This window comes from Onychostoma macrolepis, chromosome 01, assembly GCF_012432095.1.
Source record: "Onychostoma macrolepis isolate SWU-2019 chromosome 01, ASM1243209v1, whole genome shotgun sequence".
Taxonomy (NCBI): Eukaryota; Metazoa; Chordata; class Actinopteri; order Cypriniformes; family Cyprinidae; genus Onychostoma; species Onychostoma macrolepis.
The window spans coordinates 16794999-16806950 of record NC_081155.1 but is presented as its reverse complement, the minus strand read 5'-3'; the positions used below and the strand labels follow the sequence as shown (position 1 = coordinate 16806950).

The following is an 11952-nucleotide window of genomic DNA, read 5'->3' as shown; positions in this document are numbered from 1 at the left end:
GCCCCGCCTCCCCCATGCATGCAAACTGGCTTGCTTCCTCCACTTCCAACCCCTCCACTGTGGCAATTCCGACACTCCCAATCCCCTCCAGCCAACCCCCCCACCCCTCCGATGCCCTTTTCCCAGCATGCATGGCCCTGTTGCCCAGGCGATCCTCCTCCCATTCCACCCTTACACTCTGTCTTCTTGGATTTACCTTTCAGGAAATCTTCCATGGGAACCAAACTAGTGCACGCTCCCCCAGCACCACCGCTACTAACTACTCCACCGCAACCGCCTCCACCCAGTCCCACTCCTCCACCTATTCCTGGAGAATCACTTAAATCCAAATGCTCCCATGGGGATGCCCCTTCCTTGGCTCGAAACTGGTCCACATAGAAGTCCCTCAAATCCTCTTTGTCTCTGAATAGATAGGAGGTGCTGTTACCACCTCTCAGGCTCTTGCGCTCCACGGGTGGGGTGGCTGAGCGGTGTGCTTGTGTTGCTGGATGATGGTGGTGATGATGGTGATGGATTGTGTGGTGGGGACGTCTCCTGAAACCAAGCTCAATCTCATCCTGCTCACGGCGAGACTTGGCAGAAGCAGGTCTCTTTTTTAGACTGTCCCTGTACTGCTTGCGTCGTTTGCCATGCCCCTCGAGGTTCCCGTAGGTTACGGTATGAGTGGAAATATCGGACACGTCGGATCGAATATTTCCGTCGTCCCCTCCTGATCCCACCCCACCTCCCCCGCAGTACCTGTCATGTCCTGCAATAAACCCTGAACTGGATGCCCCACCCTTGAAGGAGAACTTTCCATATAGATCTGGCAGGCCGGACTTGAAGCTTGACTGGGTTGGGTGACCCGCAATCAGGTCAAACTTTTCCCTGTTCCGATGTGTCAGCGACTGCCGTGGCTGGGTGGTGAAGATGGGCGCTACCCCTCCCCCTAAGCTGTCACAATCGTACCCCCCCTCCAATGAACTGGCACTCCCTAAGCTACGAGGTCGGTTAGGCAGGGGACCCGACATACCGAGAGCCAGTTCGGATCCCGTGCCCCCATGGTGGTGTAGGTAATGATCCTGGTACAGGTTGCTGTCCTTCAGGTGCAAATTCCCAAAAGTCCTCTCCACCTCGCTTACATAGTCGCTGAACATGTTGTCCTCTGGCAGGTACGGTGGAGGCTTGCAGTCTGTGTGGCCTACTAGGCTGCGCCGGTGTTCACTGATGTCATAAACGGCTGACTCACGATGGCTGTAGTCCAGTGCGCTCCGAGGTGAACCATTGACCCCAGGCACAGAGGTCATGTTTTTGGCAGTACGCAACAAACGGAGAATGTTGGAGTGGGTGTTGTTCATGTTCATGTTCATAGTGGCTGATGGTGAGTTAAGGGCTGATTTGTTCTCTTCAATCTGAACACCATGGATGCAACTGTAGATGCCCTGTTGGACAGATAAAATGAGGGAAAGCAAAAACAAAGGAAAGGAGAAGGAACAAAAAATGTGGGATTAGATTATTGTTTAGTAAAAAGTTTAATTAGCAGCAAGCATTTTCACAATTTTGATGCTAAGTTCATGTCAAGTCTCAAGGATTAGCGCTTTGTTACAAGTCCCTTCAAGTCAAATCTCTTAGTTTCTATGAATTTTATGTTTTTAAATTATCTTGTAATTACTGCTCTGACAGTCTTTTATATGCTGTAGTTTAGTTTTATAAAGCCTGCTGGAGGACAATTAATAAAAATAAAAAAATATCACATGTATAAAAAAAGTTTATTCTTCATTGTCTTTAAACTTTTGACATTATGTGTACAAGAAAAGAGAACAAAATATGTTGAAGAAAGAGAAACGGCAGGGGCGACAGAGGTTCTGATTAATGATGACATGGTGGCAGGGTTGCAGTAACTCTGTGGTTTTGACTGCCTATCAATGTCTTCAATCAATGTGATTAAAATTTTACTGACACCACTGTGTCTACTCCTCTGTGTCTCTCCTTCATCACTGCCATGACAAATTAATTACACAATATTCTAATAAACCTCTCCAGCTCATTCACCAGTGATGCAGATGTACTGCATTTTAATCCATTTATCTATGTATTTTCGGCTGTATTTAATCAAACTAATTTCTTAATGGCAAATGTGTTATTGTAAAACTGGCTTGAAGTCAAAATACTTCATTATCATTTAAACTGTTGGGTGCTTCCATTTATACCCGGACCTATAAATGTTGTGATTCACTATAATGGAAGGTCTTTTATATATATATATATATATATATATATATATATAAACCATGAAAACCATTTCATAATGTGTGAAACACATTTGGAACAAATAGAATTCTCTTCAAAACATTTTTAAAGGGTAAAGGTTACTCGTCTACTGGTGATCCATCCCTCTAGTGAGGCAACATGTCAGAAATGTTTCCTGTCTCACTCGTAGTCACGCTTAGTGTCTGTCCACTCTTGTGTATTTTTTTCCCTCTTCTCTTTATGTTCCTCTTATCTTCTCTACCTTCTGTCTTTTTTTAACTCAGGTCATCCTTCCCACAGTGACTCTTATTCTCATTCATCTCCTGACCCTTCAATCCAATTGGGTTGGAACATATTCTTCATTCAGTGTTATCTCATTTCTCTTTCTCTTTCCTTCTTTCTCTTGAGAGGTGCCTTTCTCTCTTCTATTGTATGTTTTCCCCCCTCTATTCATTTTAGGCTCTTCTTACCCCCACCACAGCAACAATGCTTTAGCTAGTGTTCAAACACGCATCTACATCTCAAAGGGAAATATATCTAGTAAGAAAATCGGTTTCCTGTGTCTGTACATGTAGCTGAGGAATCTGGTCATGCAAATTGCCCTTGTGGCTAACAGAGTAATATATCAATCTTTTATCCTTTTAGCCTCGATCATTTGTGAATTCAGGAAAACCCAGGTTTATGTTTGAGTCACTTGCCAGTTTGGTCACATAAACTGATATTTACTCTCTCTGTGTTCATCCCCGCCATTATGTGGGTCATGGCACCACTCCAAATCACTTGAGGCATGATTTGATGTCCGAATGTCTAGAATGAGAGACTGCTGCTTTGCCCTGTTAGCTCAAGATCAGGGTCTGATTTCTAATGTTGCATATGTGCAAAATGGGCATTCAAAAGTATATTCATCCTTTCCCCTACACATATCAGAACAAAAGGAACAGAATGATTTAAATGTACAAAAAAAAAAAAAAAAAGTGCACCACCAGATAAATAAAATGCCCTAAAAAAAATTTAATTATCATCCAGAAGTTTTTGGATTTTTCTACATAAATATCAGTGTTGACATACCTCTAACGTGAAGGAAACATTTATACACTTTGCACATTTTAAAAAGTTATTTTGGTTATCTGCTGATGACAGAAAATTTTTGTTTTTACACTGCAAAATCATTTTCGTAATCAGTATCATTTTGTTTATAAATATAACTGCTTAGGTAAAGAATACTTAAGCATCCTTAAAATAGTAAATTTAACCAAGTGTGACAGTTCACGTTTGAAACTATTAAAAAGGTAAATTTCAGATGGGTTGAGAATGTACACTTACATTCATGATACATTTTTTAGATATATAAATTTGCTATAAAATATTTTCTAAATGCATGTTAATAGATCTTATTGTGAACAATTCATACTTTATGGAAGCCCATTTCTGCCACTGAAAAAAATTTAAAAAGGTCATTTCGAGCTTTATCTCACAATTCTGACTTTTTTTTCCCGCAATTGCGAGTTTACATCTTGCAATTCTGACATTTCTTTTCTCAGAATTTCATTATACAAACTCACTATTCTGACTTGCTTTCTCAGAATTGCATGATATAAACTTGCAATTGCAAGTAATAAAGTCACAACTGCGAAATATAAACACAATTAGGAGAAAAAAAGTCAGAATTGTGAGTTTATATCTCATAATTCTGAAGTTTTTTTTTTTTTTTTCTCACAACTGTGAGTTTATATCACACAATTCTGACTTCATTTCTCAGAATTGTGAAAAAAAAAGTCCAAATTACCTTTTTTATTTTTTATTCAGTGGCAGAAATGGGCTTCCATAATAATTGCTTATGTATGATTTTTTTTGTTTTACTTTTGACTTTGTAATCTTTCTGGAAAATGTCATATGTAAGATTTCTCCAATCATTTAGACTGCTTAAAGCCTGCTCCCTGCAAGCTCAAGCTCAAGGTCAACTGTTGCTACTTTTGTGTGCAACGACCACATCTCCAAATCCAATCAAACAACAATGCATAGAATGTCTCCGCCTACATTGTTTTTTGTTTGTTTGTTACTTTTTTGTTTGTTTGTTATTGTGTCTGTTACAGTTGGATGTGTTTCACAATTTAAAAAAAAAAAAAAGATCTGTCGCTACAAATGGAAAGGAAAGAAATTTTGACTGGACAGCAAGACTGAGTTGCCAATGAAGAAAATGATCTCTATTATCTGCGCTCCTAATCTCTAAAGCTTCATAAACTAAATAGGCTGTTGGCTTCTGAGTAATAGTAAAGTTAGTCTTGGTGGTTGTTTGCCTTTGGATCAAAAGTTAAAAAGTGAATCTGCCACTCACCCTGCTAATGGAGAAGGTAATGCCGGGCTTGCCCGAGCACACACCCATGAAGCAGAATCGCAGTTGCCAGTAGAAGAGGTGCTCTGCGATGAATGTGATAAGGGACAGGGCCATTGCAGCTCCCAGCATGTAGAACACACCTGCCATGTTATCTACATCCAGCTGACTGCTCATCACCTCATTTTTCTCATTGTGGCAGATGCCAGTCAGCCACAGGGCCTCAAGTTCCTCCATTTCACCTACAAAGAAGGAGAAAAAGATTGTACTTTCTAGCATTTGAATGTGGGTTAGAAAGAGTGATTGTTTGTGCATCTTTTTACTTTCTGCCTCTCCATCTGTGTGTTTTGTGTGTCTGTGGGCTTCGAGTGCTCTCGAGCTTTATTGTTAGCAGATGTGTCTGTTCACGTTTGTCTATCCATGGCGATTTCAATGCGTTTCAGCACTGCATTTATTTAGAGCCCCCACAAAACTGTGCACAGTAAACAAATTACGGCCCCTGCGAAGTGTAACATTTGTCATGACGGATTAATCCAACTCAATACACACTGGAGCTCTCTCCACATTAATGATTGCTTATGGGAGTCACTTGAGATTTGGTTCCCAGCTCTAATAAGGGCCCTGAGGGGTCTGACAGCCCGCATAGGAAGGACAGGATCAAACTCTAAAACAGAATGGCCGGTGATCTGCAGGTCTGTCTTTAGGGACAAATGCAGATACACACAAATATACAAAAGGATCTATCCATTCAGTGGTTACAGTTCTATGCCACACTGGGAACTGTAGTCGGGGACTTCAGCCTTCAAATCCGTCAAAAACCCAACACCTATGTGAGGGTGAATGTGCACGCTGGTGTTCACAAGCTGTGCCGGTGCATTCATGTGTACCTGCATGTATATGTCACACAGTTGATGCCGTCCCAGTGTACTTTTGAGATAACACAAGCACCCCCTTGACACTTGCAAATAGAACTCTATTCCTGCTCCTGGACCATATGCTGGCTTATATAACAACATGTGATACACCTAACCGTACCTTTCCGATTCCATACTGCTGTGTCAGTGTGCCAAACCAACATGCACTGCCTGCTTGTCAATATGCATATGAACACTCACCTTGCCATTAATCTAATCTAACGTGTCCCGCTTGCATGACATAACCATGCATGCATGAGGAATCATTAAGTAGAGCATATATATTATATAAATGTATCTACAAGCCAATCAGATTTTCTATGACTGTGCCCGTATACAGTCTCTATAAGATCTCTTTACAAAATGTCATCTTAAGTGTCTAAAATTGTTAACACTGTTTATGCGTGTGTGGGGTGCATAGGGCATGTTCTGCATGTGTCTTTGGATGTGATTCAAACAGCTTGTCATCTCAGATGCTGTTTGGGAAAGATGAAGTTTTCTAGACATGGCCCCTGGATCTGGATCACTAGGAAAGTGCTTGAATCAAACTGAATTAGAGATGTGGAGATAAACACTTTTCAATGCTTTACATCTATTGCTGGTACAGTACAGCTATTATAGTTACTTTGTACACTATATTAGTATACTATACTGTATATATTGTACAAATTTACTAATACAAATTTTAAAATGTGATTGATTCCTATGGAGGTAAAACTAAATTTTCAATATCAATATTGAAAACAGTTGTGGTGCATAATATTTTTGTGGAAACCTTGATAATTTTGTTTCCAGGATTCTTTGGTGAATAGAAAGTTTAAAAGAACAACATTTATTTGAAATAGAAATCTTTTTAGAACATTACAAATGTCTTTACTGTTACGCTTGATCGATTTAATGCATAATTGATCACAGAATAAAAGTATTATTTTTCTATAAATATAATTGCTACAGTAATTTGTTTCATATTGGCAAATCTCATATTCCTATCAACAACTTTCATTTGTACATTGCATCTTTCCCCATTTTCCCTCCATATTTAATGCAGCTATATGATGTACTGCATATAAAAATCATAAACGCAAATTCATGTAAATTGTGCAAATAGACTAATATGAAAGAAAACTTAAAGGTGCAGTAGGAGATCTTGGAAAATGCTAACTTTAGCCTGATAGCACTGAAAGCGAATGTCCCACCCTCCCTGCAATCGCCGTCCAAAGCCACACCCCCTGAACTCATTACTACATCAGCAGTTCCCAATTCCAGTCCTCGCTAAACTTCAACAGATTTCCCCTGCACAGGGAGTAGGGAGCAAAGAACACTGTGTAGGGAACATGTCAATCGGAACATAGTTCATGCACGTAGCTCTCTTCTAACGAGCTGGTTATCTGAATCAGGTGTGTTAACTAAGCAAGACATGCAAAATATGCAGAGACGGGGGGTGCGAGGACTGGAATTGAACTGCTGGGCTACATCATAGCCCCTTTCGCACCGCTTTAGTTCCAGAACTAAAAGTACAGTACTGAAGTACTGGGACGATTTTGCGCGAACTATTTCCCAGTACCATTTAAAGGGTCACATTCGCACCGACAGTGGGTACTAAGAAGTGACGTAAGCCGGTCAACAGCGACGTCATTTGTGCGTGGCGTTCAACAACGAAAACAAAGAAGAACAACGTTAACAACAGGAGGATGTGTCTCGCGGGGTTCACAATAATGGACATGGAATGTCGACGTAACTTATACGTCAAGCGATTGAAAGATCGGAAAGGAGTTCAAAATGTTCAAAAGTGCCTGCACTTAAGCGTCCGTCCGTCCATCCATCTATCGCTGTTCTCCATTCTTGCAAAATATAAGTTGATGCGATGTTTACACAGTATGTGTTTACACGCCGTTTTAAATCATGGCGGGTGAGGGCATTTTCGTATGCGTTTAGCCAATCAGCGTACACGTACGTCACGATAGTTCCTATGGAACTGTTTTAGACCCTACTCTGAAGTAGGAGCTAATTTAGTTCCTCCAAACGAGTTCCGGGAACTAAAACAGTTCCTAGTTCCCGCGGTGCGAACACGCCAAAAAGTGGGTAGTTCCACAATTAGTTCCGGTACTATGAAAAGGTTCCTGCGGTGCGAAAGGGCCTCATGTGTCATTCACCAGTGAGAAAACTTTATAGTACAGTTAGTAAAAGCACTACAATACCAGGAAGGAAGATCGGGTTGTTGATGTTTGTCTGCCATTCTCACTCTGTCTGTACGTGAACACGCTGATGACGTATCCTGTCTGTGCGAACAGGGTGCGCAGAGGTATGCAAATACATACGTTGACAGGCAGGTAAGAAAGACAATTAAAACGCTCAGACCGAGCGTTTTGATTGGATGAACATTTCTTGGTCCTACACCTTCCACAGAATATATAAATACAGATAAATACATTTAGACCACTTAACTTAATGATTGCTATCGGGATGTGAAGAGACTTTCAACCAGAATAACAAAAAAAAATTCTGAAGACAATCACCTATTGCACCTTTAAGACACATTTAGCTTTGCATCACCTGTGCAAGCGGTGTAAACTATAGTAATTCATATTACAGAGCATATTATGAGATGAATCCTTGATTTGATGAGTGCATTAATTCAATATTAGCATATTATGCTTTAACAGAATGTGAATTTCACACAAAGGAAGCTTTGAAAAACAGGGTGCCATATTTTCACACATCTAATACCATTTTGTGCGGCATAGTTGTTGGCTTTCTAACAGACAGTGTAGGCACTTGTCATCTCTTGCCAGGTATTCTTCAAAACTGTTTGCCTTGAGGGCACATTGAGAATCATTTAAAGAAGAAGTGAATGAAGTAAACATCTCAAGCTGTGAATTCATTCGCGCCACTTTTGTGAACAGCATTTCATCGCAAAAACCTGCCTTATTCACTAACCACCCACAAACCATTTTAACCAGGAGCTGTCTGCTATCTTTTATAGCTTTGCAGCGTGCAATCACAGAATTTTTTAGTGAATCAGATACTAAAAGAACGCAGCGATGCTGATTCATTCTTAGTGAATTTCCCCTAAATATCTTTAACTAATTCATGCAGATTATGCAATCATCCAATGAAATAATAATTAGCAAAAAATTTGTCTTTACCATCTCCAAAGAGCTGCAGAATGGCAAGGTCCACTGCCCTCTTCCAGCCTGAGTCTTTCTGAATGGCAATGCCATACCCTGTAGTAGCAAAGATATAACCACTGCCGATGGTCACCAGTTTACATCCCTCATCACGTCCGGCCATGTAGTTCAAGACCGCTGCATCGTAGATGAATGCATCCAATTTACTACACGGTGGAGGGAGAGGAGTAATATGTTAGAATGCTGGTGAGGCCTTGTCAAACATTAAACTTTGGCAAACCATTGTTATTTTAGTATCATTGATATGCTAATATAGTATTTGTTAATAATCAGAATTGCATTGTTTTATTTTTATATTTATTGTTTCATTTAAAATTTAAACTTTTAGTAATTTAGTTTGTCACTTAATTCGTTTTTTTTTTTTTTTGTCTACATAGTTTTTATTAAGTTTTAGTTTATTTAGTTTTAGTTATTTCAGTCTTTCTACTTAAAATTATTATTATTATTATTATTTTTTTTTGCTTAATCTTTATTTTATTTCAAGTAATAACATTTCTAATGGTTTTAGGTTTAGTTAACCTGTGCCAATCACATTTGTTTTAAGGTTTCTCTCTTTCCTGGTCAGCAACAAATAAGCTACACAGTAGCTGGAGAAACAAACAAACCAACAAAAACATTTCTTGGGCATCGTGTGTTGGATTTGAGGTGTAACTTCAGGTTACTGACAGAGTGTGTAATGCTAATTTAAATAACATTTGGCTATTTCTTGTATCTAATTTAATGAGCTCATGAGTACATGAAATTTGTACTTTTAAAAATTCATTTTTTGAGAAGTCAAAAAGTTACTTAAAAAAGTTGAAAAAGGTGACTTGCTACAAGATATGTCTGTTGTTAAAAAACTCCATAACACTTTACTATAAGGTCTCATTAGTTAATGTTAAAGCATTACATACGCAATACATTTGTTATAGTATTCATTAATCTTTTTTAATGTTATAAAAATACAACCTTTCACTGTTTATTCACGTTAGCTTAATTAAATAAAGGTCCATTATATAATATAAACAGATAGCTACAACTTTTGATTTTAATAATGTATTAGTGAATGTTGAAATTGACAGCAACTAAGATGCTTCAGAATTATTTTTCATTGTTAGTTTATGTTAACTAATGTAAACAAATGGAACCTTATTGTAAAGTGTTAATAATGAAGAACTCAGTGTTTATGAGTGTTAAGTGTTAAATATAAAAAATGAATAGCACTTTTAAAAAACTGTTTAAAATGATGTGCGCTCACATGGTATGAAGAATCCTAATAAATTGTTTTATGTAGCTTTTACATAAAGTGGGTTGCATCTAATGAACTGCCCTGTTGAAATCACATGACCAGGTAAAAACTATTAACTTTATCCTGGTAAAATTTTTTGTTAGTTCAACATGACTGTCATATCGGCCAGCACAACATAAAAATGCACTGAGTGCCCCTTTAAAATGTCAACTATTAGTACTGATAAAATAAAGGAAGCCAGTCTCATGTTGAATCAGTCTATTACCAATCAGCATCTCCAAACAAAGTCCCTCCAGGATGCCTCATTTTGATGCTATTATCAATCCAGAGTTCATCCACCCACTCACTCACCCACTGTACTTACTGCTGTCCTACAAGCTTTTCATCTCCCTGTCTTCCCACCCTTTATATTCTTTTCATGCAGATACCATCTCTCTCTTTTTTCGCTCTCACCCGGACTTGAGGCTGTGGAGGGCCTCGTTTACGTTCTTCTGGTGGAAGCTGGTCATATAGGCGTGCATCTCTTTGTAGTTGTTCCTTATATTTCTCTCTGTGCTGCCATTGGGCACAGTACCGAAGCGGAATGGAGGGGAGAAGTCATTCGGATGTTGAAACTAGATAAGAGAGAAAAAGCGAGAAGAGAAATATATATATATAACTCAGCAGTGTCCACATTGTCAGTGAACACTCAAGGGACAAAGTGTGAGGAGAGGTGTCATTTCAAAAAACCTTTAAAGATACAACAGATCTTTTTTTTTTCCACCATTCATAATAGAACTATTTCCAGTGTAAACACACAGACTCTATTTTCTCTAGACACTCAAAGCTTCACTAGACATAAAAAGTAAAGCATGACTTAAGAGTAAAAAACAAAATCTCACTACATCAATTATTAAAGAAGTTACAGCACCCTCTCAAATCTTGTTTCATAACGGTTGGCTAATTCACATTAGCCCAATTTTTTTACACGCAAAGATGACATGGAAAAAAACAACAACAAATTACCACAAAACCAGTCAGCATGTGGTTGCCCAAATATGTCATCAGTCGTTTGAGGATAATAAACAGTAGTATTAGTATGTCACATGCAACACTGTGCCATATAAGCGTGCATGAATTCGCTGATGAAGAAAAATGATTCGCTGTTCAGACCATGAAGTGGGACGTTTTTTTTCTATAAATTCCTTTTAAAATCATCATTTCCACACAGGTTTCACTAACAAATCCCGCCTCAAACTCATGTCATTGGCTAAACCAGAAGCTGACGTGTCAGATTGCTTAAACAAACAAAGAAACATTTTTAAAGCACCAGAGCCTCGGAAACCCACAAACGGCTTACTTATAGCTGTCTTTGCACATTAAACTGAGACAGAAGAACATTTTATAACATCAAAAAAATTACACAGTGCACCTTAAATATTGGCTAGTCTGTGCGAATTAACCTTAGCTGTTTAACATCAAGAATAAAGCAGAGTTTGGTGTATCAAGTCAAGTCACGTTCAGTTCAAGGCAGTCTTTGAGGAAAAAAACTGCTTTTTATGTCCTAGAGGTGGAATAGATCCAATTTTTTGACAGTAGGATAAATGAGATAAATGAGAACTATAATTTTAATAACAGCTTTCAGATGCCCGTGCTACACTTTTTCACATGCTGCTGAATTTGACCAATAAACCCTTTTACCTTTTTATCACTCAGGCCCGTCACCTGGTCCACATATTCCTCTTGAATCATAAATGCGGCCAGGTTGGCAGTGTAGCTGGCCAGGAAAATCACAGCGAAGAAGGCCCAGACCGAGACCATGATCTTGCTAGTAGTGCCTTTGGGGTTCTGCACGGGCACAGAGTTATTGAAGACCAAACCCCAAAGTAGCCAAATAGCTTTTCCGATGGTGAAGGAGGGACCGCCAGGCTCTGAGGTGTGTAAAGAGGTAGAGAAATTGAAATCGAGAGTTATTACCTTATAATTTAATAGGAATCAGAGAGGAGTAAAAGGGCAGAGGAAGAAAATCCATAATAAATAGCCATGAATTAACTATTCAGTTTTGATCAATAATATTCAGAG

General features: G+C 38.9%; 1 protein-coding gene across 1 annotated transcript in view; it reads right to left on the bottom strand.

The window, feature by feature from the left end:
* grin2bb (glutamate receptor, ionotropic, N-methyl D-aspartate 2B, genome duplicate b) overlaps positions 1 to 11952 on the bottom strand; it is a 125643-nt gene that overhangs the window by 5270 nt on the left and 108421 nt on the right. The window contains 5 exon segments of the mRNA XM_058777380.1: positions 2 to 1421; positions 4565 to 4803; positions 8622 to 8809; positions 10345 to 10505; positions 11572 to 11801. Of these exon segments, the coding sequence (XP_058633363.1) occupies positions 2 to 1421; positions 4565 to 4803; positions 8622 to 8809; positions 10345 to 10505; positions 11572 to 11801 (2238 nt within the window).